Source organism: Suillus fuscotomentosus (genome assembly GCF_016647785.1).
Source record: "Suillus fuscotomentosus strain FC203 chromosome Unknown F5891scaffold_76, whole genome shotgun sequence".
In the NCBI taxonomy this organism is placed as follows: domain Eukaryota; kingdom Fungi; phylum Basidiomycota; class Agaricomycetes; order Boletales; family Suillaceae; genus Suillus; species Suillus fuscotomentosus.
In genome coordinates, this window is record NW_024539588.1 from 1 (window position 1) to 26,271 (window position 26,271).

The 26,271-nt window shown below is 46.4% G+C and overlaps 10 protein-coding genes across 10 annotated transcripts; 7 read left to right on the forward strand and 3 right to left on the reverse strand.

Moving 5' to 3' along the window:
- Window positions 1-297: 297 nt before the first annotated feature.
- Window positions 298-3,108, forward strand: F5891DRAFT_1194952 (uncharacterized protein; the record flags this gene model as incomplete). The annotated part of the gene is made up of 7 exons (XM_041368023.1): window positions 298-465; window positions 513-679; window positions 730-835; window positions 886-1,305; window positions 1,356-1,613; window positions 2,106-2,752; window positions 2,805-3,108. The coding sequence occupies 7 exons, from the start codon at window positions 298-300 to the stop codon at window positions 3,106-3,108; spliced, it is 2,070 nt and encodes a 689-aa protein (XP_041220226.1).
- Window positions 3,109-3,565: 457 nt separating this feature from the next.
- Window positions 3,566-7,136, forward strand: F5891DRAFT_1194953 (uncharacterized protein; the record flags this gene model as incomplete). The annotated part of the gene is made up of 18 exons (XM_041368024.1): window positions 3,566-3,659; window positions 3,722-3,783; window positions 3,839-3,862; window positions 3,914-4,018; window positions 4,069-4,158; window positions 4,220-4,634; window positions 4,685-4,737; window positions 4,783-4,956; window positions 5,008-5,184; window positions 5,235-5,419; window positions 5,479-5,488; window positions 5,615-5,678; window positions 5,738-5,784; window positions 5,827-6,009; window positions 6,058-6,313; window positions 6,362-6,651; window positions 6,705-6,969; window positions 7,018-7,136. 18 exons carry the CDS (start codon window positions 3,566-3,568, stop codon window positions 7,134-7,136), a joined length of 2,613 nt encoding a protein of 870 aa, XP_041220227.1.
- Window positions 7,137-10,413: 3,277 nt separating this feature from the next.
- On the forward strand, window positions 10,414-11,358 carry F5891DRAFT_1194955 (uncharacterized protein; the record flags this gene model as incomplete). The annotated part of the gene is made up of 4 exons (XM_041368025.1): window positions 10,414-10,710; window positions 10,770-10,961; window positions 11,015-11,111; window positions 11,165-11,358. 4 exons carry the CDS (start codon window positions 10,414-10,416, stop codon window positions 11,356-11,358), a joined length of 780 nt encoding a protein of 259 aa, XP_041220228.1.
- A 1,729-nt stretch (window positions 11,359-13,087) lies between these two features.
- F5891DRAFT_1281489 (uncharacterized protein) lies at window positions 13,088-15,029 on the reverse strand. The gene is made up of 6 exons (XM_041370473.1): window positions 14,546-15,029; window positions 14,351-14,469; window positions 14,272-14,298; window positions 14,161-14,219; window positions 13,885-14,113; window positions 13,088-13,828 (listed from the first exon to the last, which is right to left on the reverse strand). Exons 1-6 carry the CDS (start codon window positions 14,556-14,558, stop codon window positions 13,526-13,528), a joined length of 750 nt encoding a protein of 249 aa, XP_041220229.1. The 5' UTR covers window positions 14,559-15,029; the 3' UTR covers window positions 13,088-13,525.
- Window positions 15,030-15,063: 34 nt separating this feature from the next.
- On the forward strand, window positions 15,064-17,313 carry F5891DRAFT_710677 (S-adenosyl-L-methionine-dependent methyltransferase). Its single transcript, XM_041372909.1, has 11 exons — window positions 15,064-15,578; window positions 15,630-15,810; window positions 15,869-16,092; window positions 16,148-16,162; window positions 16,221-16,281; window positions 16,333-16,472; window positions 16,521-16,625; window positions 16,679-16,775; window positions 16,832-16,893; window positions 16,942-17,066; window positions 17,124-17,313. The coding sequence occupies exons 1-11, from the start codon at window positions 15,336-15,338 to the stop codon at window positions 17,203-17,205; spliced, it is 1,335 nt and encodes a 444-aa protein (XP_041220230.1). The 5' UTR covers window positions 15,064-15,335; the 3' UTR covers window positions 17,206-17,313.
- A 243-nt stretch (window positions 17,314-17,556) lies between these two features.
- On the forward strand, window positions 17,557-18,086 carry F5891DRAFT_984816 (uncharacterized protein; the record flags this gene model as incomplete). The annotated part of the gene is made up of 3 exons (XM_041377501.1): window positions 17,557-17,631; window positions 17,744-17,923; window positions 17,976-18,086. The coding sequence occupies 3 exons, from the start codon at window positions 17,557-17,559 to the stop codon at window positions 18,084-18,086; spliced, it is 366 nt and encodes a 121-aa protein (XP_041220231.1).
- Window positions 18,087-18,926: 840 nt separating this feature from the next.
- On the reverse strand, window positions 18,927-20,212 carry F5891DRAFT_1194958 (uncharacterized protein; the record flags this gene model as incomplete). The annotated part of the gene is made up of 3 exons (XM_041368026.1): window positions 18,927-19,872; window positions 19,925-20,126; window positions 20,179-20,212. 3 exons carry the CDS (start codon window positions 20,210-20,212, stop codon window positions 18,927-18,929), a joined length of 1,182 nt encoding a protein of 393 aa, XP_041220232.1.
- A 1,336-nt stretch (window positions 20,213-21,548) lies between these two features.
- Window positions 21,549-23,485, reverse strand: F5891DRAFT_1254799 (uncharacterized protein; the record flags this gene model as incomplete). The annotated part of the gene is made up of 3 exons (XM_041369964.1): window positions 21,549-22,391; window positions 22,453-23,359; window positions 23,444-23,485. 3 exons carry the CDS (start codon window positions 23,483-23,485, stop codon window positions 22,039-22,041), a joined length of 1,302 nt encoding a protein of 433 aa, XP_041220233.1. The 3' UTR covers window positions 21,549-22,038.
- Window positions 23,486-23,529: 44 nt separating this feature from the next.
- On the forward strand, window positions 23,530-24,871 carry F5891DRAFT_1281493 (uncharacterized protein; the record flags this gene model as incomplete). Its single annotated transcript, XM_041370474.1, has 6 exons — window positions 23,530-23,764; window positions 23,819-23,860; window positions 23,916-24,065; window positions 24,118-24,290; window positions 24,364-24,549; window positions 24,611-24,871. Exons 1-6 carry the CDS (start codon window positions 23,632-23,634, stop codon window positions 24,869-24,871), a joined length of 945 nt encoding a protein of 314 aa, XP_041220234.1. The 5' UTR covers window positions 23,530-23,631.
- A 73-nt stretch (window positions 24,872-24,944) lies between these two features.
- Window positions 24,945-25,784, forward strand: F5891DRAFT_1194961 (uncharacterized protein; the record flags this gene model as incomplete). Its single annotated transcript, XM_041368027.1, has 5 exons — window positions 24,945-24,974; window positions 25,030-25,179; window positions 25,230-25,409; window positions 25,469-25,650; window positions 25,703-25,784. 5 exons carry the CDS (start codon window positions 24,945-24,947, stop codon window positions 25,782-25,784), a joined length of 624 nt encoding a protein of 207 aa, XP_041220235.1.
- Window positions 25,785-26,271: the final 487 nt, after the last annotated feature.

Here is a 26,271-nt window from a genome sequence, read left to right on the forward strand (position 1 = left end):
ATGCGCAACTCACTGCCACAGAGAATTTTTTCACGCGCAGTGGAAGATTCTACTGGACGACGAGTTTCTCGAGGCATACGAGCACGGTATCGTAATTTGTTGCTGTGATGGCATCAAGCGCAGATTCTACCCGAGGATTTTCACTTACTCTGCGGACTATCCAGAGAAGTACGCAAACTCCTATTTGATATTGAACACTATTGATATGATTTCTCCAGGGTGCTTATAGCGACAGTTCGGAACTTAGGAGGGTGTCCGTGCCCTCGATGTCTGATACCTAAACATCGGATTCAGAATATGGGTAAGCCTCAAGATCGTCGACAGCGCGAGACTCTGGCTCGCGATGATGAAAGAAGACGAAATATCGTGGGCACTGCACGTGAACTGATTTACGACAAGAACTTAGCGGTCGGCAGTGCGCCAGTTGAACGTATCCTTAAACCACATTCATGGGTGCCTACTTCGGTGAGGCTGGAATCATTTGTAACAGACCATGGCTAATCATTTTTTAGAACGCATTCTCGGATCGCCTTGGTCCCTTGGGGTTCAATATTTTCCGGGCGCTTGTTGTCGATCTCTTACATGAGTTCGAGATCGGCGTCTGGAAGTCCCTTTTTACTCACTTGCTGCGCATCATTTTGGCGCATGATAAATCTCTTATCCATGAATTAGACCGGAGGTGTGTGTATCATCATAGCGGTGCTTCATTTATCTGATTTCTACTACTAGATACAGACAAATTCCAACGTTTGGCCAGGCGACCATTCGAAAATTCTCTGCCAACTCCTCAGAGATGAAGCGGATGGCGGCTCGCAATTTCGAAGACTTACTCCAGGTATTAATTCATCTTCGTTGGTGCAGATCAGTATCTGACGCGATGTGCAGTGTTCTATCCCAGTCTTTGACTGCCTTCTTCCGGAACCGCACAACACGATCGTCCTCAAGCTGCTATTTACGATGGCGCATTGGCACGGGCTAGCCAAACTTCGGATGCATTCCGATCTAACCCTTGACATTATGGACCTCGTCACTTCAGCAGTTGGGCAACAGTTCCGTGAATTCAAAGCCAAGGTTTGCGCCGCTTACACCACCCGCGAACTTAATCGGGAAGTCGAGTCTCGCACGCGACGCCATGCAAGACAAGCATCCAAACAAAATGGTGCGCGCAAGGGCAAGCAAGGCGCTCTGAATCATGGGCAGCGCACGAAGGTTTTCAACTTTCAAACATATAAATTCCACGCTCTAGGCGATTATGTATCTACAATTCGGCGGTATGGCACGTCCGACTCGTACAGCAGTGAACCAGTCAGTCCCTGCTCCTTGTGTATGAACATAACTAACTATTCAGCACTCAGGGTGAACTTGAACACCGGTCCCCTAAGGCCAGTTATCGCCGCACAGATCGCAAGTTCTTTGTGAGACAGTTGACTCGGATTGAACGCCGCCAGACTCGTATTCGTCGCGTGGGTGACAGGATTGTCCATCGCCCTCATATCGAAATCACGGAGTTAGCGAGAAGCCCGGACGTTCATCACCATATAGGCCTGACGCAAAAGCATCCTATACATATAGGATCCTACTTGCGCCTTCATGAAGGCGATCCTGCTATTAAGGTCAGTCTCATTATGACCACGCAAATATCCTTGACACCTGCTCTTGCAGAATTTCATGTCGAAACTCAAGCTTCACTTACTACGTCGAATAACGATGTCAAGGAATGTTGCAGAGCCAGATAACACCAATTCAATCATCATCAAAGACGAGCGAATGTATCATCACAATACTGCCAGGTTTAACTATACCACTTGACTCGTGCATGCTGCACATTGTATCATTTACCGTTGGCTCGTTCCAACGTTTCTCGGTCTCATTCCGCATTCAACCTTACATCACTAATCAGGCTCTGCCACCATCGTACCTATACCCTTTCCGTTTCCCCTTTGCCCTTACCCACAGTACGGTAGCCTTGCCCTTGACCCTTTCCACTTAGTATAAGTAGTCGGTCACTCTGTACTAGATTCCCTAACTTGAATCTACTCAATCTTCCCTCGAACATACTTCCCTCTGAAGCCCCCTCAGCTTCAGTCTCTAGTATCTTTTCTTAGGTGCTCATCGCGCCTAAGTCCACCTCGATCGACTACTCATCGTTCGGACAAGACTGTCCTTACTTTGAGATTGTCAGTGACTTTGAAGACATCCGTCTTAGAAGTCACGTGACACGCGCGTCTCTGATATCTGTCGACTCGACGTCGCCAGTCTCAGTCGCTACACCGGACCCTTCCGGTTACGTCACGAACGTTAGCGGACGACGCCCTTACGATGTTCGTCGAGCCCAAGACGTCATCAACCCGCGAACTTCCCACTGCAACATTATGGTCCTCCGCGCCGAAAACGATATGGGACCCCGAGGTCACAGATTTATTTATGGCAAGGTACTAGGTATTTATCATACTAATGTAATTTTCATTGGAGTCGGTATGATCGACTATACACCGATTCGAATGGAGTTTCTATGGGTTCGGTGGTACGAGCCCATAGATCGGATTTCTACCTGGGACACCTCAACCATGGATCGTGTTCGATTTCCGCCTATGGCCGATGAACACTCGTTTGACTTTCTGGATCCGACCGACGTCCTTAGGGGCTGTCATATCATTCCTTCTTTTGCTCGCAAAAGGCGACGGCCTGATGGATCAGGTCTTTCAGCATGCGCAGGAGATAAGGATGATTGGTGCGCATACTACGTTAACCGGTGAGTAATGCTACCGCTTCACGCATGACTTGTATTTAGTTCGTAATTTTAGGTTCGTGGACCGCGATATGCTAATGCGGTTCCACTTCGGTCTTGGAGTGGGGCATACTTACTCGCACCACCGTACCTTACAAGCTGAATCTCACGATGAATGCCTTGCGGGGTTTGAGCATAATGTTCAAGATTTAGGAGATGACGAGGAAGTTGAAAGTCACGATGAAGACGAAGAGGAGGATAATTCCAATTGTGATCGGGACGAGCTCCCTGAGCAAGAGTTCGGCTCCAGCAGCGAATCGCTGTCATCCGAGTTTCACGAGATGTACGATAGTGACTTAGAATTAGATTACGAGAACTAATATCTCAAGAGTCACATTACGTTGGCGTGAACTTAGGCCAACTCCCTGGCGCAGCCAACTTGAACAAGGTAGTATTGTACCGCCCCAATGGCGCACGTAATAAGGGCGGCGACTTCTCGATGGCACTGTCATGACCAGTCCTCGTTCGGGGCCTCGTGTCAACAATCTAACTTAATCCAATGTAACACCTAATAAGCCCTACTACTTCCATGACACCGCGCCGACCAATTGAAGTGCTAAGTGTAATAAGGTCGGCTAAATTAAGGTATGCCTATGTTGTCGCTCTAACAGCCTAATTCATACTGAATTCAGCAGGAACTATTCGACGGCAATATACAATCAGCATTCTCAAAATACAGATGATCGTGTAAAACTTCCGCTGGGGCCGTGCGCAAGTATTCCTTCTCAATAAGCCTTAAAAATGCATCATACTGATGTGTTTTTTTATTCCACCGCAATGTCTACCTTCGGTAATCACTCAGAGAATACGATGAACACCGATGCTTGTTATTTCGACCCCATGCTCTCTGGGTTCTTCTCGTTCTCTGCAAGTTTTCTTATCTTGCAACGCTGGATAACTTTACTCACTGGTTGCTTCAGGGTGTCCCTTTAGCCACTGTTGAGCTTGTAGGGTACTTGGCACTGGGCCATCAACCCATTGTTTTGCCTCTCTACGTAAGTACTATTCGATTTGCTTTACACCGCAATCCTCATCTATGTTATGGTTCAGTGTCCGCCTGTCGGTCTTGACCTTGTAGGTGGATTTTATCTTTATACGTGCTATGTACTTAGTACCTGCTCCCAGCTCAAGCAAGAGTTGTGTCTGTTCGCATATCTGCAAACCCCGATGGTGCATAGTACGGCATACGAGTTACTACCAAGCATCGAGGTCCCGGTGTATGTTTTAGCGGTAAGTTCCACCTCTACTGCACCACGCCTTCCCACTGACTTGCTGTGCAGCTGCAAGAGCTCGCTGCGCCGTTCTTGAACTTGCCGTGGCTGAAAGGTAAGACAGGCAATGATGAGATGATGCAGGGCGTCTATAACTATGTACGTCTGACTCCGCCTGCAATCATCTAATGTATCCTATCCTCATCCTATAATATTGTAGGTTGGTGTGGGCCAGGTCGACCTACCTTTGACCATCATCCATCTCGCGCAATTTCCTTTCGGGTACCAACACCTTCCGGAGGAAGAGGCAATCGACGAATTAGAGTCCGTCCTCCAGACTACCTGGGTCGAGTCGTCAGCCATGACCTCAGCACCAGGAGTTGAGCGTCAGGTCCGTGCCAAGAAGGTTAAGGCTGAACACAGCCTCCACAGAATCATGGCGGCCTGTCCAAACTGGTGCAGGTCCCTCGCATACCTGCGTATCTTTATGAGGATCTTTATATCCTGCGGTCACTCCGACAATCCTCACCTTCTCACTAATGCCGATTATGGCGAACGCAGACTTGAGCTCATTCGCAGTCTCTGGCCTGGGTGCTTAGATCGTGCAAACATCGCTTCCCATGATTTGGAAACGGGTGGGTGACTTACTTTTTATCCCTTTTTATATAGACTGAATCTTTTCTAGTGCTAAGCAAAGACTGCAAGCTTCCGATGACACACAACGAAGTATTGGCACTCGTACGTGTAACTCCTGTTTTCATTTCGTTGTCTTATTTCAAATAGGCGAGTCCGTGGATCACGCAGTTTCTCTATGATAACCGTCGGGTGATCAGCTACGCTATGAACGACGCTCGCATCTTTGGGCTCGGCAACTTCTTTGGCTTGACTCTAAAGCACAGCATCTTGAACCTCCTGCAGATGTTCACGCGGCCGCATGCACATTTGCTCCCAATCCGAGTGAGTTCTCCAAATTTTCTTTCATTATCATACTCTGATTGTATCCTACAGATTAATGGGTTTTACGTCTTCTTGGTTCATCAAGCAGCAAAAGAGATGGTTTATCATATCGCATACAGGACGACCACAACAAATCGTATTCGTCTCACTCTCGCCGATCTGGAGCCAGCAATTTTTAGACACGCTGCTCACTTGCCAGTAGATTTTTTGGCTTTGGTGGGGTCGTGTGTAAGTACTCCCTATTATATATGTTTCACTTGCGTTTATCGTCACACTAGTGCTACCAATCGTTTCTTACAAAGCTCTTGAGCATTTGGGGTACCGCAGAGGCCATGCCACACTATCCGCCTGTGAGCCAAGTGCACAGTGAACTCCGCGAGACTGCTGTGATGCTCCTCCAGCAAGATCAAGACCCTGACATTGCCACGTTCAGGACTCAAATGAGAGCTTTGTGCACTCTCACGTAAGTTGACATGATATGATTTCTATCATTACTGTGGCTAACGGGAATGCAATATGCAGTGAGACCGATGTGTTCCGCATCAGCCGGCCCAGGGGACCTTCGACCTCACACAGTTGAAAACGAGTCCTATATAGATCCGTGTTGTATATGTAACATCTGCTCCAATGAGCGTTCTGAAATGTACTTTGTTTTCAGTCGGACAAACATTTTTGTGATCGTGAAGTCATTGCCCGCGCTGCTGATTCCAAATATTTGCGAAGTATTTCCCGATTAGTCATTCAGGATACGTACTGATTATGTGCCTTTGCCGTTTTTTAGAGTTTGATCGTTTGATCGCCATCGTACCGTTTGATCGCCATCGTATCGTTTGATCACTATCGCTTCTTAAACGACTGAATAGGTTGTAGGCATCTAACGCTCGCGAGAACATCCCTCTAGCCTCTCTCTTACTACTCTCTAACTTCAACATGGTGAACACCAATTCCCCCGTTCCTTTTACATTCGAAACGTCTTCCTACTCTCATTTTCTGGGGACTGAACAGACTGAGACAGCCATGATACGTTGGCTCCAGAAACAGGGGCGTGACACTGTGAGCGTTGGCCATATGATTATTGTAGTATTCTAACTTTACTTCCAGCTTCCAGAGTCCCTCTTTGTCACAGCTTCCGTGCTGTTTGGATGGATTGACTCCCACGATCTCATAGCTCTCCTTGACGTGAGCCTCAGGGAGGTGGCAATGCAGCTCGAGCGAGAACATGACTGTTGTATCATATCCTGTTCGCAAGGGAGATGTTGGTTGGAGGACCGGATGCACCGGGCTCAAACTGAAATCTCATTGTTTAGTACTGCTATTGCTAACTTGTGCGAAGAGTTGGAACGTAGAAGTTCTCCAGGTGAGCAACACCTTACAAATTTTTATGTCGCTCAATATTTGTTCTCAGAATGTCCAAAGAAGCCACCCACAGTGGGTGATGTTACGTGTATAACATATGTATTGCCCAGCCCGGTCAATTTCGACGATGTCCGACCTTTTCAATACGCAACGCCCATCCCGGTCAATTTCGACGATGTCCGACCTATACAGGTCATGCCCAAATGCGATGTACGAGACAAATGCAACGCATGGCTTCTTGTGTTGCAAAGCAATGGTCTGGATGATTCTGACGCAAGCCGAATACCATTCGGTTCTCCACGTCCAGAAGCTGTTCATTTCCACGAATACCTTACAGGTGTGAGTGCTATTCATGCTAAGAGGGGGAGGGGTTCTAACGCGACGCTTTGCAGCCTGACGATCAATTTCTCTCCCTACCTCGCTTGTTGAAAACATGGGTCGATAACACCACATATCGTGCGTACATAAGTGCATCCTTGGCAGAATTCAAGCCCTCGTGCAATAACGATGGCTTCAAAACAAAGGATTGCAAGAGTCTGGTCGTCCTCAAATCCGATATTCATATCCTGGGCCTGAAGAAGCAGCGTGCGCAGGTCGAGGTGGAGATGCTTTCTGAAGCTATAGCCCGTATGTCTGAGTTCGAGCACACCGACGACGGTAGGCATGCAGCTGTACTTCTTTCTTTCGACACTAACGTCACTGTAGGTGTATCTTCCGGAAGTTCAATGGCGTGTGCGTCACGTCTGCCTGAAAACGACGTGGGCTCGTTCGATGATTGGCTGTCGACTTCATATACCTCTTCTGACATATCGTCACTCATGTGATACTCTTACTTGTAGTTGTACCCCCCTTTCCCCCCTTGTAGCCGTTCCCATGTCGCTCAAGTTGATTGTAAGTCAAACTACGTTATGTATGCTACTCCTATTCTATTTCTTGATAACCAATGCTATCTATCTTGTTGAATGTGTATGTCTCGACAGGTAATGACGAGGCCGGGTGCAATCTACAACTAGTATGTGCCAGACGCACGCTAACTGTCGCTTTCTAGGTCTCGTCCTTCACGCTCATATGCAATATCACAGAGCTGGTAGTTGAACAACAGCCATATCTAGTACGCCGTCCAGTGGTGAAGCTCTACTACGCATGCGGTTGTGAGTCAGGACATACAAGTTTTCAGGCACATTGCTATGTGCTTATCCGCGAGTCAACGATGGTTCTCATCACGGAAGTTCTCTCGGAGGTAGATGTTTGCACGCTGCTGCTCAAAGTCTTTCATGTGCGTGAACCTTCAAATTATTCTATCACCGAGTCATTAATCATCCGTAACCTACAGTGTAGATATCATCAAGCCATATCCCATGTTTGCACGCTGCTGCTCAAAGTCTTTTATGTGCGTGAACCTTCAAATTATTCTATCACCGAGTCATTAATCATCCGTGACCCACAGTGTAGATATCATCAAGCCATATCCCAAGAGTGCGTTTTTTATCCTGCATACCTATGTACTGTTTCTAATTCATTACCCTCGCGATCCTCGCCACGCACATGCACTTCCGTATCAGGCTATGGTATACAGACCGACATGCACGTGGCTCTAGCTCCCTCGTATTCACTCCCATGTCCGATATTTTCTGCCTCTCGACCAAACGAAGACGAAGTATAGTACTCGTCTGACGATATGAGTCGCAGCGGCGATGAGTCTGCAAATTTACATAGTGTCTCTTCCATTTCGATATTTACTCGTTCAACTCCATTTTCACATTGATAATGACAATCCGTTTGTAGTGGACGTTCTTGCTTCTGATGGCCCCCACCATGCTGGTCCGAAGTGAAACTTTAAAGCCCTGGGTATTTAATTGCATGCTGCAGCTCATGGTGCTTCTCCCAGAGGACATCAGTGACTTGGACGGGCTGATTGTGCACGACGAGGATGGGAAACTCACCAGTGTGTTCGAATTTTTTTTCCAAATCTTCGGGAGTCCTGCTCTTAGTGACGCGCTCACCATGAGTTTCAGCATAGCTAGTACATATTGATTCATATATTTGTCACATATTTCTAAGATGCAATCAAAATGATATACCCAGCATGGTTATATATTCCTTCATAAATTTGTTGCATACATGTAAGGTGTACCTCAGAATGTGATATCTGGCATAGTCATACGTTCATTCATAAACTTGTTGCATATTTGTAGAGTGCCCTTCAAAATGATGTATCCCTGGCATAGTCATATATTCCTTCACAAACTTGTTGCATAATTGTAAGATATACCTCAGAATGACATATCTCTGGCATAGTCATATATTCATTCATAAACTTGTTGCATATTTGTAGAGTGCCCTTCAAAATGATGTATCCCTGGCATAGTCATATATTCATTCATAAACTTGTCACATATTTGTAAGATGTACTTCAGAATGACATATCTCTGGCATAGTCATATATTCCTTCACAAACTTGTTGCATAATTGTAAGATGTAACTCAGCATGACATACCTCTAGCATAGTCATATATTCATTCATAAACTTGTTGCATATTTGTAAGGTGCCCTTCAAAATGATGTATCCTTGGCAAAGTTATATATTTATTTCATAAACTTGTTGCATATTTGTGAGATGTACCTCAGAATGACATATCCCTGGCATAATCATATCTTCCTTCACAAACTTGTTGCATAATTGTAAGATGTAACTCAGCATGACATATCTCTAGCATAGTCATATATTCCTTCATAAACTTGTTGTATATTTGTAAGGTGCCCTTCAAAATGATGTATCCTTGGCAGAGTTATATATTTTTTCACAAACTTGTTGGCCACTTGTAAGATGTGTATCATAATTACATGTTCTTGGCATAGTCATATATTCCTTCATAAACTTGTTGTATATTTGTAAGGTGCCCTTCAAAATGATATATCCTTGGCAGAGTTATATATTCTTTTCAAAAACTTGTTGGATACTTGTGAGGTGGACCTCAGCATGACATTTCTCTGGCATAGTCATATATTCCTTCATAAACTTGTTGCATACTTGTAAGATGTGCATCAAAATTACATGTTCTTGGCATAGTCATATATTTGGTCATAAGCTTGTTGTGTACCTATAAGGTGCCCTTCAAAGTGATGTGTCCTTGGCATAGTTATATATTTTTTCATGAACTTGTTGCATAATTATAAGATGTGCGACAAAATGACATGTCTTTGGCATAGTCATATGATCTTTCATCAACTTGTTGTGCAAAGATAATTCTAAATCTGGATGTATCATGATGGGTTTTATTTGTCAGCTCTACCTGGTCATATCAATTCCGAGTTGATTTCCTGATGACAGTGAGTTTGGTTATGGTAACCTAGAGGAGCAGTTGTTATCAGATGACAGCTCAGAAGAGGAAGGCTCGCAGGATGAACTAGATGATGCCGTTCTTGGTGCTGAGGACGGAGAGGGTGCCGCAGATACCGAAGAGGATTATGGTGACTATGCCGAGTATTAGAATGCATTGGAAGGACTTGTCTTTCAGCCGTGTGAGGGAAGAAATATCATATTACATTACTATTGTGTTGATAATTCTTGCATACATACATGTGCGAGTGACGTGGTTATAACATTACTTTGTGAGCATCTGGGAGCCTTACAATGCCTGGCACGACGCCTGTAAAGGCCTGTAGCCATGTTTGGAACTCTACGCAAGGCTTACGGCATTTGCCGAGGCCTTGTCAGCTTGCGCCACTTTTGCTGATGTCACTCAGTACGCGCGTATTTTCTTTCCTTGAGAATCTTATCACCACCTTGGAATGTACATGCCATCAGCATATGTGCCTTTCCAGTGTATATTTCTTCCATCCCCTATACTCATTGTATGTCCATTATAATATCACATTCTAGGTTCTGCTGAGCGCGCGAGTTCAGTTCTGTCCAGGAAAATGGCGCTGGCGCTTCTGCTAACCCCCCAATTGACACCACTTTAACTCTTTATGTAACGTCCAGTGCTACATAGCCTTGCTTAAACCCCGGTACGTATCAATTACATACTTCCCTGTGCTTACAGGCATGCATAAACCCTTTTCATTGCCTATATAACCTCATAAGTGTTCCTCTCAGGTATGTCGTCTGCCACCTTACCGCTACTTATGCCCAGCCCAAATCAGAGTAATCGAGTTGCCAGTGGGTACTCGCAGTTATCACAACTGAACACTCCCCCAGATGATTTTTTCGACGAATTTCCACCCAAATGGAATGCTCCAAAACCCTTTATTTCTCGGCATATCTTCCAAATATGCTGCTTCATATTCACCTGGCGCAGCGATCTGCACTGGTTACACGACCTCTTGAAAGAAGGAAACTCCTGGGAAGAGCTGCATAGTCGATATCTGACCCAGCTCAATCAAGTGAGCACAGTGGTAAGTCGATGATGGGAGTCATTCATTCAAATTGATCGTATTGATGTGTTCTTGCGCAGCAAGGACTCGTGCTTGCCACTGCGGCGGTCTTTATCTCCTCAAATCCGCCACTTGCGAAAGATGTCAACTATATATCTAATTCATCTTACGCCTGTTTGGCGGAGTCGCTTATCTTCTCGTTGTTTGGGCTATTGTTCCAGTTAAAGGTATCTGCCTCCGGAATCATTTTTCAACAACGTAGTGCTGCAAAAGTACGTGTCGTTCGTTGTCGGGGTGGCAGGTCAGAGTTGACCTCTCACCACAGATCATAATCGAGAGGCGCTGGAGAATATTCTGGCACCTCCTGGGTTTGGCAGTGCCAATCATCATCTTTACCATATCAGTGGTACTTCTGCTCATATGTGCGCAGTTCACCTCGTAATACGTGATCGCGACTTACACAGTTCCTCATCAGCCATCGTGCTCACGGGATTCGCATCTCACTCCGAAACTGTTCAAATTTATCTGAGCATAACATTCGCTTTCCTTGCCACTTGTCATTTGGTAGCGATTCTGGGTTCACCATTCTATCACCATTTTTCAAACTTATGCTTCTACATTCTTCGCACCGAGAGTGGCGAAAGACTTCAGGAAGATGTCGATGCTTGAGGATTCGGTGCTAGAGATTCCGCAAGGGCACTGGCCGGTGTTCTAGTAGCCATCGATCACTCCTGGATCTACATTCTTTGCACTCACCTGCCTCTCCCTTTTCTCTGATATCCTGTTTCACAGCCATTCGACTCTTTATCGCGTTCACTTTATATGCGTTTCATAGCATATTATTAGTTATCCCTTGAACACAATTCGACTCCCATTCCCAGTCAACCGTCATGTTAGCCGTAAACGTCAGCTTCCTCAGTGTCGAACATGAACATTGGCCAGTCACGGTCGATTGGAATCATTGCTTCCTGCCTCTCGATTATCATCATCACCAGCTCCTTGACCGCCTCGATCGATCCTTCTGGCGCGTCAGAATCAGATATACGGTTTTGAATCAGCCAACAAAGCGGCAAGTTGTTGCCCTTGCGTCCATTTCTGCCACGCTAACCAATCTGCTTAGGCACGTTTTTTGGAGTGAAAACCCTTGCCATCGTTCACAGTTTCCCATATGCAATGCTTATGTGGCTGCTGGGGGCAATTGATTAATGTGCCCTTCACCAGGATGATCCGCTTCACAATCGAACTTCTGTACAACGTGCTAAAGCTTACGACGAATATTGGTGGGTGTGTGGTTGTTATCATGTTCATATCGTGGTTCATCTAGGCAGTGAGACGTTCATAAGCATTTCCAAACGACTAACTGAGTCTGTTCTTCTGTCACTACCAAGAGATAGTAGTATCCAATCTTAGCGCTTTGGGTACCCTTACCACGTTGACCATGCCGTAGCACTGTTATTGAACGAGTTTTCAGCAAAAGCACATAGTAATGCGTGAACTAGTGCACCGTACACATTGGTTTATCAATAGCTCAAGTGCACATGTGCGCCACCTTGGTGTCCAAATTTGAGCCAAATCTTTCCAAGTCATGGCGTTTTCCAGTAAGAACCTGTGCCGCATCAGAAGCATCTACGGATTCTCAACGTTCAACAGCAAAGCGAAGTCATGCTGCCACACGGCCTTCGAGAGTTCATTTGTCTGAGTCTTCGATGATATACGGGCTACTTAAACACCCTGACACTACTCAATCACCAGACGATGAACTGGAGACATTGCTGACAAGCCCCCCAACTGGAGATTGACCGGGACCCGTGTCACCACGTTGCAAGAAAACATTGCCTATCCACCGTCTGGCGTCTTTGGCATCCTACCCACCAAAAATTTGTGGCAAAATGCCGCTGTTCCCGTTGCGCATCGCAGGCTACAATTGCATTACACCACATTCTCAGTCATCGAAACAGACCGTCCACGGTGGTATGATAAAGACCTGGAGATATATCTCACATATGACGACAAGACAGTCTCGCTCCGCGATCTGCTGATCATTATGGAAGATAAATTGATTCAGTTCTCGGGGACAAGGCGTACTCGGTGAACATTCATAATTGTTCGTTCGTTCGTAGAATCGTTCTCTCCTCGAGCTGCCTGACTCTCCAGACGATACGCCGAGCGTAGTAAACTGGTCTGTGGCCAGGTGTTCATTATCCAATTTCCCTGGGTCTCGGTCGGAAAGATCTTCATCGCGTTGAATATTCTAATTTCTCCTAGTAGGTGACGAGATTGAGTTGCGAAACGAAGATCTAGACGGAGAATGGATTGTGTACGAAAACAAACCATCATCTGTGCTAAGTTCCAGGCTTTCATCCTTCTAATTGATCTTACAATGCTTTTCTCGCAACGGTTGGTGTCGAGTTCGATGCATTACTCGAGTCTTACGACAAGGAAACAATGTTAATATACGTAGTTGCGAAATGATATGAAGAAAGAGATAAGAGTACAGAAGAATCAGAAACTAGTTCTGTGTCTATGTTTATGACGTTGATGTGTGTGGGAGTTGCACGGCAAAAAAAAGAGAACGAAACGACTCTTCAATGGAACCGTGGCTAGCTCTCTACCACTGACAAAAATGTTGGAACAAGATACTCATGCCTTTCAAACATGAAACATCGTTGCGAAGAACAAGTCCGAGGAAATGGTTTTGCAACGACAGGGTCACCCAAAAGGTGGCAGCGCCATCCTTCATTTTGTATTCAGGTGCTGCTGCTATGCATACCTGTCGCACGTCAGGACTCTAAGCTTGGACACAGGTATGACATTTTTGTCGCGACTGTTAGCATGATTAGACTAATGTCCCGATAAGGAAACAAGATTGTTGGAAGAGCGGAAGACGTGAAGAGTAAGATGATTGTACATGTGCTGCTCCTGTATCAATGACCATTGACGTGCGGGGAGATGCGCAACAGATAGACAAAACAAAACGAGCCCATAATGGGATGGGCGGTGACTGCGCAGTTGCTGCACCTGGTGCGGCAGTCCTGGTACCTTGAGCAGGTGTGGTAGTAGGCTGAGATTGCGACGACGAGCCTTGGGCATGCAACTGCCTTTGCTGCTGCGGCCGCGGCCGTGGAGCAACATACAATGCCTAGACAGAAATAGTTGAACCAGGGCAATAGGAAATGGACGAGGAGAAAGAAATACCTTTCTGTCCTGTACTGCAGCAACTTCGACGATACGAAGTCCACGAGAAAAGATGGAGCGCCTTGGGTGTTGCTGAAGTTCAGTTGCTCCATCGACATCGGAATGAGAGTGGTGGAAGAACGACGAAAGGTGTTCGAGAATGGCACGTGGAATGGCAGAAGGAGGATGGGTTATGAATGCGAGAATTGTGCGCAGAAAAGAGGATATGGATACCACGTGCTGTGGAGGACTGATAGAGATCAGAAAAAGAGCTGGTCAAAAAGGTAGAGGACTCACTTGGGTGTCGTCGAAAAAACCTGGTGGTATTCGACGGGTGGACGTCTGGTAGCATCAGTCTAGAATTCGATCTTAAAATGGTTGAACAGGGTAAAGAAATGTGGCACGTACGTCCTTTAACGACTTTTGAGTTGGGACCTGCAAGTGAAAGATTAGTGTGGTTCGAGAAGCACGAGGGACCTGGACTCACATGAGGAATGAATAGTAGGTCCTCAAGGCTAGCGTCTATGAGGATGGCGTGAATGTCCCATACATATGCGTTTTTGTCCCGGCAACCAGTGACCAGCACTTTTCCATCAGCGGAAAGGGCTGCATAGTTTCAATGAACTTCATGCTGGAGGGGTGAACCGACTGGGAGGTTGGTGTCCAGATTCCATCGACGTACCATTCCATCCCATGATGCACTCACAAGGAGACGGTCGTTCTGAAGCAAGGTGATGGCTTCGACTCGGTCTGCGTGACCCTCCAGAATGACGATCTGCTCTCAAGTGGTTGTCTCGTATATTCTGATCGGGCCAATATATCCCGCGGGAAAAAGTTTCTTTCCATCTGACGTCTAGGCCACGCTAGGAACTGTCATATAATCATGTTTGAGTGTGGCGATGGTAAGCGAGTGCTGAGCGGATCCTGGGACGGGGCAGCAAGAGTAAGCTTTCAAGACCGGGCACAAGTATGTGCACGGCGCCCGATCACAAATTGGGACAGGAGGATATCTAGGATGGAAAGACGGGCGAACTGCTCGCTACCGTATCACTAACTAACCTCAACTATCGGTTACGACAACCAACCAGTGTTTGGAAACGCTGCCTGTGCTGGCCATGGATGCCGAGCGGAGCTTGTCTTCGGCGGATGTGACTGTCCGAAGTCCGAAGTTGTGGTAGCCGATAGTACCTGAACGTTAACCTTCGGCTTATCTACTTGCTCGGATGACATTCAGGGTTAGATGTGCCGGCTCTTAGCGTCTGATACCGTTACACGAGTAGCAACCAGTATCATCCGAGTTGGAAGCGAGTCAGGGTTTGTGGGTGGTCAGATCTCAGACTAGGTTTAGCTTCGCTTCCACATGTCCATTGTTGAATGTCTTCGCCGTGGCAAAACAGCTAGATGATATATGGCCGAGGAATATAAAACCTGAGGCCTGAACGGCTAATAAGGAATCACGCACACTCCCAAATATGACGGAGCCAAATGAACTCAAGGTTGAAGCCCTCTTGGACATCATCAACTCCTCCGCACGCAAAGCAATGGCAGAATACAAGAACACTGAACATGGAGTCCCTAGTGTCGATGCAGGCACCTTCCACCCCCTCGACTTTGCGACAGATACACTTGCCCTCAGAAAGGCAATCAGGCTGCTCGAAGGTGCATGCGAGCAATTGAACACAATACTGGCTCCCCCCCAAAACACGGTATATAATGTACGTGCCGATTTATAGATCGCCCTGTATGCCTTTTACTGACCATCCTAGCTTGTTAATAATCACAATTCGGCATGCATAGACGTCGTTATACAATCACGTATTGCAGACGTCTTGGACAAACACCCGGAAGGTCTTAGCCTGGATGTGTTGGCTGACGCAGTCAACCTAGATAAGACCAAGATCGCACGTGTGTTGCGCGTTTTGACCCTCAGGGGTTGCTTCAAGGAAGGTAATTTGCATCATACTGTCCGTTGACAATTCTCTCTGAGGCCTTTCGTGTTCCGCAGTTAAGCAAGACATATTCGCAAACACACGACTCTCCCTCATGCTCAAGGCAACAAACAACGTCGGGTGTTATATAAAAATTCAGCGAGAACTCCCACAATATGGTGCGGTTCTCTATGAGACTATGGTCGACCAAGAATTTGCAAGGTCGGACAAGGTCGACAAAGCCCCTCGGATATTTACTCTCAGAAATGAAAGTAAAAAGGACAGCTTCTGGGTGATGGACGTGAGTTTGAGTCATCGTACTGGCCTTTCATGCCTTACCTTACCATATTGTACAGGATGAGGCACGCGATGTACGTGCAGATCTATCCGCTCATAACTGATTGGAGGCTCATAGAATCTCATACACAGGTGTTTCAAAAAAGCATGATGGGCTATTCTGAGATCCTGAGCTTTTCTACGGTGCTGCATTGTGAGTGACCACCGTTTTTTAACCGTCGGCATGACTGAAGCGGGCCATAAGATTACCCTTGGGACAATGTATCCTCTGTGGTGGATGTTGGATCTGGAATCGGAGCAATGTCCATTCCTCTGGCGAAAATGTTCCCTCGTCTCAGAATAACCAATCAGGAGCTCCCAGAAACTCTAAAGCTGGCAATAAATGTGAGTCCGGACATCCACAGCAGACAAGTTAAATTTATATTTGATCAGACATGGGAGAAGAACGCTCCTGAGGTGCTGCTCGATGGGCGTATAGAGTTCGTGCCACTGAATTTCCTGGAGGAGTTACCTGTCGTCGGAAAGGATGTTTACTACGTACGTGCTAAGTTTGTTCCCATTCAGCATAGACTGCTCAATAATTGATGAAGTTAAGGAGCATCATTCATAACTGGCCGGACGAGGAGTCAAGGGTGATTCTCCGTAATGTTCGCAAAGCAATGGGACCAAACAGCCGAGTGTTGATTCGTGAGTCCGCTGCATTTTGAAGTGAGGTTTACTCCAGAATTAATATCGTGTGATAGATGAGTGCGTACTCTCGCGCGCATTCGAAGAGCCTGATGTAGAGGCTAACGAGTCCAGCAAGGTAAGTTTAGAGTTCAGCTTGCTGGTTAAAGTCTGATCATACATTCAGGATCATAAGGCGCCCGAACCTACGTTACTGAACTTCGGTAGTCACCTAACACACAAAATGGACATGATCATGTGGTTTCTTTTCAATGGCAAGGAGCGAACCTTGAAGGAATACAAGGCCATTGGGCAAGTTCTTTCCATGCCTGAATACATTGACGATGTTTGATTTGTTATAATTTGCAGGGCCAGTGCAGGTCTAGTGCTCACCCAGACCTATGATCTTGTAGAGACAATGCTAATGGAGTTCAGAATCGCTCAGGACTGATGCGGAACATATTTTGTGATCTTCTGCTATTGTACTTTTACCCTCCCCAATCGATTGTTCCATGATTTAATCAAGACAACAATAATTCTATCCCAACGAGATATGATAGGGAATCAAAATCATCCAGATCAACTGGGGTGTTGTGAACGTCATTGCCTGCCGCTATGAGCGCTCAGCGTTCGACTGACGCTCCTTGAGAACTCAAATTTGACAGGTAGAGCGGGTAACATAATAGCTTATCTTCGGGTCTCTGCAGGTCACTCAACCTTCACATGCATTATACAAACTCTGCGGACACTGTTGCAGCGACTAAATTCCAGGCAGGTCTAAACTTTTCAAGTTACGCGCACGATGCCTGTTGGCAACGATGGCAACTTTTCTGACAGAGGCCAGCGAACATACTCTGTTGTGTTGGAAATGCAGCATGTGAGCTTTATGTACATCTTTTGCGCCGTCATGTAACACTCATGGATAGAAATCGGTGAACACTCTCAAACTTGTTGTCCACTGAGACATCATCCAGCTGCTCTGTGATCAGATTCTTGTGGAAGGTCTCCTCGACCTCAGACTCTTCAAAGGCTCAAATGGCAGCATTCTGCGCTTTGGAATCTGCGCAGCCTTTTTCCCTTACGGAATTGGACATTCGCTCGGGATGGACGTGCGCGTGTCCCGAGTCGGAGTGCAAGTAAACCACCAAACCGCGATTATTGTTCGACTGGTAAGTTCAAACCTTAGGCTTGCGTTGACTATCCACTTGCTTACTTGGATAGACTGCTGAGTTGGGCAATGGGGATCTACTTCCCTGGTCTCGTCACTACATTTACACCGCCCTGCTCAGCCCCACAATCAACGTACGACTTACAAAATTTAGTAGCTACTAGCACAATGGATCGCCTCGCTCCAATAATAAACGAAAGCAGTGTATTTTCGAGATTCTTGTCTCGATATGAAAATAGCTGTAAAGTGGGCTCGGTGGCTATTGCCAATCCACGACGTCATGCGGTGCGGACGCTGCGCTTGCTCGATTGCTGTGTTGCTGAGGGAGATTTTCTGCGGGAGTCCTCGGAGCATGAGATCTAGAAACAGCACTCTGGCGGCCGACACCCATGAGTGAAGTCATGACCAAATATTCGCATCTCCAGCCAATCCGCAGCGGCCGCAGCATCGATGACTCCCAGTTCGTGGCTTTGATGGATCGCATTCAATGGAGAACACTCTCATGGCAGCGACCAACCATTGTCTTCCTTTTCCCACCACATATTCTCTCAAGACGAGACGACCAAAGGCGTGTCCTTGTGCATAATATTATGCTTGCTTGGCTTGATCAAAGGCATGCCATCTAAACCACACTAAAATTGACAACAACTATCTCAACTATTGTATCGTATTAGTATACGAATACCCGAAACTAAACATCAACTTCAAGGGAAATCTTCACAAGAGTAAAGTATCCCCTAGTACCTAAACGCGAAAAAATCGATCATATCATAAGTAACAAAATAAGACGATCATACATAGATATTTTTGTTGACTTGATGTCGTGGAAAACAAGTAGTAGGTAGCCGGTATCGAGGGCGGGAATAAGAATAGGAATAGCGAAAGATATGCATAGAACGAACGACAGATTAGTACAGCGTGAAATCGTAAGATATCATTAGTTTCATGTCGGGCTCGAGTCAAAAACGCGGGACTGTTTGACTTCCGCGCCTCGAGATTTAGATTTATGCTTTACTAGGGACGATCATCAAGGCCTCTAATCTCTCTTCGAGGCCTCGTCCAAGACCCTCGCGCTGCCATTCACCACCGATATCATCGAGCATGGCGATGCTGTCACGCTCACGACCACTAAGACTCGCAGCATCATGTTGGTTGAGGGCGTAACCTTCCACACCAGGAATATGAGGTGGCGGTTCAGGAGTTGCGCAGGTAGTGAATGATGACAACGGAACCATTGATGCCGGTGTTGATGCGAGCAGATCGGCGTAACTCATGAACGAGAGACGCTTAGTGGGTCCGTGCGTTGGAGACGGAGGGTGGGAGATGGTGATGGGACGTATGTAAGGTGAAGATGTGTACGTTGATGAAGGCGAGAGTGTTGATATGGCGATAGGGGGGAGTGCAGAGGAAGGATGCTCCGCAGTTGTGGTCGTGGGTGATGGTTCAACTGATGAGAGCGTGGAGTAATATACAGATGCAGGCGTGCTGATAGAAGGTGCGGCAGACGCCTTGCCACTTGTACCCTGTTTTGAGGGGAAAGCGAGTGGGCTCGTCTGGATGCTCAACCGCTGCGGACTGCCCGCTCCCACACCCGGCGTAATATTAAGGGGAGTAATGGGCCCCTGCTGAGATGGGATGCTCAGCAACAAGCTCGTCCTTCCTGATGGACTTGGGCTTCTGCTTCTCAAGCTACCGATTGGGCTAGCGAAACCGCTGGTAGTGAGGCGATCACGATCTCGCGAAGGACTGAGGACAGAAATGTGATCTTCCTCCATGGGAGAGGAGGCTGCGAGAATTGAAGCAGCACTATCGAGCACAGAAGGTACACTGTGCTCGAGCTGTTCAGTGCCTTTTGCACGCGCAATGCGATGGGGATTAGGGTGAGAAGGGGGGGAAGGAGGGTGCATGGGCTCAATATCACGCTCAAAAATTGCGGATGACGATGAATGACTGTAGTTGCGATAAATATAGGTGAGTATTTGATGAAAGTGGAGTGGCTTACGCAGATGTCGGCGATGAAGGAATTGAAGAAGGTGAGCGAGAGCCCATCCTTGTTGTATTCAAGTGCTGAGAAGTATGAGTTGAGAGTCTATGTTCCCTAATTGAATCTTTCTGGGGAGTAAGCAGCGTCGAGTTGGACGCCATACGTCTGAGATCAACAGGGGGCGAGTGTTGCACACTAGAAGATGGCGACATAGTCATGGCTACCAACGAACGTCAGGTTTTTAAAGGTAAGAACAAAAGATAAAAACCTACGTTGAAATGGGTCTGGAGAAGGATGGGTGGACATTATACTGTGGATGTTGTCGGAACTGTGACTGTGTTGGATGAGTGAACAAAACGTTCGTTGAGTGTGGTTATAACTTTACCAAAGGCGCTGTGCAATGCCGCCGAAATGCTTCCGAAGGTCCACTACAGACCTCTAAAACGGTCCTTGGAGACCCTTCCGTTGGTCCCGCTAGTCCGGCATCTTCGATGATACGCATCAGTGATCACACGTTCTCCACGGCCACCCCAACAACTTGAATTAAGCGTACCCGGCCGCATGCCATCATTCATTCATCACCAACCATCGATCCCTGACCTCAGACCTACCGGATCTTCTCGTTCACACATTTAGCAGTGCTTTCGGAGCATAGCCCACTTCGTCCAGCCTGATCTCCACACGAGTTTCATGCAGGGCACTGGGTTTCTCAGCACCTTGCTTCGCATTTCTCATTTACAAGGGTCTGCTGACTGACGCATCCATTCTTCCGGCGTTCTTCGAGTCCATTGCGTGAAAAGAAGTCTTCTCTACACAAGGATGTGGTTATTTATCAGACCCACATGAGCTCATTATTGTCGATGATACTTCGCTATCATGATGCGTCTGTGTGTTGGTCGAATGCTAGCCACTCCGTTTTACATCATCGCGATTAATCCAGAACCTGCCCCATGGCCAGCAGTTGCTGTTGCTGTGCTTTCTGAAAGTTTGTTCTGACTTGTGAAGGTCGTATCGATATCAGCGGCCCCAAACCAGTGATACAGCCCATTCTAAGGCATTCCGGTAGTTTCGATTCCCGTATCTCACAGAGCCTCCAACATACGTTTACGACATGATCAACGTTGCTTGTTGTCACATGTTGGTTGCATCATTCTATCATAGAACGCGCAGTGCCTTCTTCTCGAAGTTTAGGTCGGCGCGCCGAATAACAATTTTTCGGGGGTGTGTTGATGTCACGATCACGGTCATAAGAATCTGGTGTCATTCCTATAGGGAATGGTCGCCGGACTCCATCATCATGTGCCCATTCAGTATCCAATCGTCGTACAGAAAGGTTGATCGTCATCATTGAACGTTGAACGTTAAATGACAAGCAGAGCTTGTACGAGCACCATCAATCTTGTGGCTGAAGCATTTAAACCATTGATGAACAGCCTGAGGAAGCCATGGATGGTCGCCGATTTTGCCCCGACTGATCAGTGGACATATGCGCCGTTCAACGTTTTACGACTACAAACAGTTGTTGTAGCGGTCAGATCTTTAGACGATGCAAAAAATATTTCTTGCACCTGAAAGATCTAGGGATGCGTTCTTTTCCATCAAGAAATGGCATGGGTTCGTAGTCCGCTTTCGGATGCGACACTATTAGCTGATAGGATGAAACTCATAGAACGTCAGGACAGGTACATCAGAGAGAAGAGAACTTGAAATGAAACTCATGCAGGACCCCCTACCTTCTTCATACTACGCTCCTTGTCCAATTCATTGTCATCGTCGACATAGTCCGTTGTCCTCCACATCTCATAAAACCGCGAATAAAAAGGCGACGGTAGGATGGTGGTGTCGAGCTGCTGACCGAAGACGTTCACGAGGTCACCATCGCCACTGACTTGATCATCTAATTGAGTCCACTCGTACCTTTCCAGTACATGAATGTACGTTACTGTAGTAACCTGTGGCGGACAGGAATCGAGGGGAACAGGTGATGGATGTGTAGTTCATCAGGGAAAGCCTCTGCCAGGAAATTCACCGAAATATTCAAACTCGAGCTTAAAACGGTTGAATTCCAGGAAATGTAGTATTTTCACAGAAATCATTGTATTTCAGATGAATGTAGTCGATTCTAGTACTAGTCAGATAATAGTTAAATAAGCATGCCTGTCGCTGAACGAGTTTACGAAGAAGGTAGAACAAAGCTCCAGAACGGTACTACTGGTCCATTCACGAGGTGCTACAGGGCCGAATTTTGGAATAAGATGTACACTCCTGCGAATATCAGAAATGTCAATGATGCTTGCCAGACGCTCTCCATTACGAATGAGGCGGGAAATTTTATACAAACCATGGTTTGCTTCAGGCTGCCCGAATGGCGTGAACCATTCCACATATGCAAAGTGGGTAGGCAAAATTCCAGGTGTGCGAAATAAGGCAGCTGTAGCCTGGCTTGTCAGCATGAAGATGATGCGCACTTGTGCAACACGATACCCTGATATTGATGATCAAATATTAGCATGATGTTACAAGGGATTAGTACAAAAAACATGCACCATCAACACCTGTCGTCCCACCACCATCTTTGTTAACTAAAACCGTGTCGAAGCGCGCAGGAACTATCTGCCTTCTTTTGTCCTTTCGTGGTGGCTGACAGTGCACTGAATCCATGGTAACGGTTGAATCACGATGTCCGTGAGCATTGATTGCGTGGAACTTGACCCTATGGAATGCGGCAACAGTCTGGAAGGGAAGGATGACATGGGAAGCTTCTTGTTCAAGTTGCGCTGGAGAAAGGCCAGGTTGATTTGTGCGAACGACATAACAAGCTAATGCTTCAGTGAAAAAAGTGGCGCCATAGTCGCGAACTACACTATCCAATGGAACATGTCTAATAGTTGGGTGTTTCGTCATCTTGATCGAGCGACGATAGTCCATGTCGGGCGGTAACCTGTCTTGTGGAGGAGGATCACCAGCAAGGCGCCATTGGACGAAATTATTGTGCCATAACATCTTCTCGCGTCTTTCAAGCCAGAGTGTCATTTGCGTATATTCGTCTTTATGGTTAGTAGCTCTGTAAGCATCCTTTGCGAGATCAATATGTAAGCGTTCGGTGTACTCGGTGTTGTAGTTGTCAGTCGTGCCATATAGTTTGATCATATGCACATAATGACGGAAGAAATGGAGTTTTGGAAGGTTGAAATTCGCTCGAATGCCGAGATCGACAAAGATGCTTTTGTTGTCATGAAAGCGAGTCAGGGCTTCAGTGAGAAGCGCGAGAGTTTGATTGGTGTGGCAAGGGTACTGAGCGAGGTAAAGGAAGTCGAGGATGGCACGAACAGCACGAATAAGGCGACCACTGTCAAGATTTCCAGGCAATCGGATATCAATGATACCGAGCAAAAAGCGGCAGATTTGGTTGTGTTCTGTTCCACTGACACGAGAAAGGCCACTGAGATCATTCTGGTGGTAAAAAAACAAGGGCCGTAACAAAGACAACCTACAGCCACAAACAAAGCTTCAAGCAAAGTTCAGCAGACTACGAACTTTGTCAACCCTGCCCCAGCGCAACCCTGCAACCCTGCCCATGCAAAGTTCAGCGGACTATGAACTTTTTTCTTTAACACTGCCCACCAACTTGACCACTACATTCTTTTTACCCTCAGCGTCCTGTATCATTCAATTTCGTAGCAGTACACTCTTTGAAAAGAGAAAACACTCATTCACCTTTTAAAATGCCTCCCCATCCATCTGAGATAGCTGCTCAGAAGCGGAATGCTAAAAAGAAAGAGAAAGTAGCGGCGAGACAAGTGTCTTCCGGCGCTGAGGTCATAACCCCAGACATAGCTGATGACATCGCAGATAGCAGTGAGTACAGAGGCTGTCATAATCAGACCCAAAAAAACTCACATTCTCGCAAAGAGCTGCAACGGTCTTCAAAGAAAAAAGCACTGGAGCGCAAAGGTGAGCGCCTAAACCCATATTGTGCAAAAAAAATTATGCTATATACCTATGTCAGTCTGGAATGATACAACCAGCAATAATCGCAAGCGTGCACCAACGGTGACTGAGCTTCTGTCTGCGCCTGCAACAAAGTCAGTAAGGAAGACACTGAAAGCAGTCGAAAAGACACAGAAAGCAGTTGAAGGTGGTGGTCATGAGAGAAGCAGTATGTGTGGCCTCTTTAAAACCGAGTCGAAGTGATACTCAACTTAAAATAGGTGTAGCTTCCACTCTCACGAGTCACAATGGTGTGTCAGTTGACACCGACGACTCTGCGAGTGAATATGGTATCAGCGACTCTGAATCCAATAAGTCAGATGTCAATGTGGAAGTTGAAGACGACAGTGATATCTCAGACTTACTGTCTAAAACCCCGGAGAATCTTCATGAGGTACTAATGAAAGAGGTGCATGAGATTTCAAATTTACTAGCTGATAGTCACTTACAAATTGGTACAATGTCAGATTCCGCGTTTTGTTCCACCCCGCCTTGCTTCACGTTACAGTGATAGTTCAGCCGCTGCATCAACATGGGATGATGATGATCCGGTGGGCCAACTCGTCACGGTCACAGCTGACTCAGTCAAGGTCAAATGCGAGCCTGACGAGAAGAAGAAAAGGAGCAAGCTCGAAGGACGACAACAGATTGAGGTGACCTAACAATCCCTTTCACTGGCCCGATTCACGATTATTTCTGATTTTTGCTTTGTAGAGACCACAGTTTGCACAGCCGTCACATGACTTAGATGATTCCATCGCTGTCACAACCCCCGGACTGGAACCACGTGACACATCCAACACTTATGCGCCTTTCAAATGGCCTGAGTTCACTAATCTAGTTTACGAAGCAGACAGCTCCATCAACCTCAAGGCTCAGAACACACGCGTACAGATGGTTTTGAAGACGGCTGTCTTTGAACTCAAGAAATCTGCTATCTTCGAGAATGCATTCCCTACTATCACCGAGAAATGAACCAAGGCTATGCAAGCAGTCAGTAATGCTGCCTACAAGCATAAAGAAAGGGCTATATTGAAGAGGCTTAAACATGACACTGACTTTGCAGTTGCTCTTGCTAGTATTGTTCGTGTTTGTTTTTGGTATGAACTCGACGCTGATGCTCTTGCTTGAAGCCTGAGGGACGGCTTAGTGCTTTCCGCACTGGTATCAAAAAGCTCGCTCATCAAATCGTTGTGTCTCGATTCGCACTTCGGAGAGGTTGTTCCAATGAGGTCGAAGAGCTCCTGAAAAGTCACAAGTATATTTTTCCGACTAACCAAAATGTGAGTGGTTAGTGTCATGTTTCATTGTCGATATTGATGTCACTGCCCAGGGTAAAGTCCTTGGTGATCAACCTTTCTGCGACGAGGCCATGATCGATACGCTACATCAGTCATTGTTCGACGGCGAGAACTCGATCGGAGTTCAATCACATGAAGATTTTGTGTCGGTCTTAGATGGCAATGATGAGCTGGAGCTCCCCATAGCTATGGTTGCCTTGATTGCAACTGTTGTATGTTTTTTATTTGTATTTTCTAGATGAATACTTACTAAATGTGACGGTTGTTGCAGATCTATGCCATACTGATGGACTGGAGGAGCGGCAATCCACCGTCAAGCTCTCAAGTCAAATCATTCAATGCTACTGTCTACATTAGCATTTACAAAGCCCATGAAGCAACCCTCACTCGGATCTTTGAAGGCGGTAAAAAGAAGTATCATGCGCTGATGGCACGGCTTTACAAGGCTGTCTGGTGCGTTTCATCATCCTCTGATTGAATGCCTGCCATTAACATACTATGTTAGTGTGTCGGACAATGTGTTGCTGCCATCTGGTGCGCTGAGCAACTTCGACTACCTCGATCTCAGTGCAATGTCCGAGGATTGAACTAAGGTTGTTGTGCCATGTGCACCCGCGGATACCCATGTATTACTGATCTCACTTTGTACATTTTGATAGTTGTTCGTACATACTGACAGGCCATTCTGATCCAATATAATGTTGATTTTCGTGTATTTTGACAATGACCGACGAGTGAATTCGAACTAATTCGTTGAAACTATGACCGGACTTAAATAAAACAGTAAAACATGATTTCGCTGAAAATCAAAGGAAAACCAGGGATTTACTGGAAATTACCTCGATTTCGGGGGGAAGGCTTTCCCTGATGTTCTTCTGCCCCCGCTGTACAGTGCCACTCACTCAAACACGGCAACTTTCCTTAGGCCGCAATTTTGACCCGTGTGTTAGATTGAGACTTTGATAAGAACCAGTGCAAAGGAGTGTAAGAATGTGCTACCTTTGGTAGGCGTGTTAGTTTCGGGACGTAGAAGGCAATGGCAAGGGCGCCGTTTGAGCTCCCCTGCACCATCCT

Excerpts from the sequence above, each read along its gene's own strand:
- F5891DRAFT_1281489 (XM_041370473.1), bottom strand. Across the intron at positions 14,299-14,350 it reads ACCTACTATTCATTCCTCAT|GTCCCAACTCAAAAGTCGTT; the intron begins GTGAGTCCAGGT and ends TTTCACTTGCAG. Across the intron at positions 14,114-14,160 it reads GTTTTTTCGACGACACCCAA|TCCTCCACAGCACGTGGTAT; the intron begins GTGAGTCCTCTA and ends GATCTCTATCAG.
- F5891DRAFT_710677 (XM_041372909.1), top strand. The coding sequence starts at position 15,336 with ATGACGGAGCCAAATGAACTCAAGGTTGAAGCCCTCTTGGACATCATC. Across the intron at positions 16,626-16,678 it reads TCGGAAAGGATGTTTACTAC|TTAAGGAGCATCATTCATAA; the intron begins GTACGTGCTAAG and ends TAATTGATGAAG. Across the intron at positions 17,067-17,123 it reads AAGGAATACAAGGCCATTGG|GGCCAGTGCAGGTCTAGTGC; the intron begins GCAAGTTCTTTC and ends TATAATTTGCAG.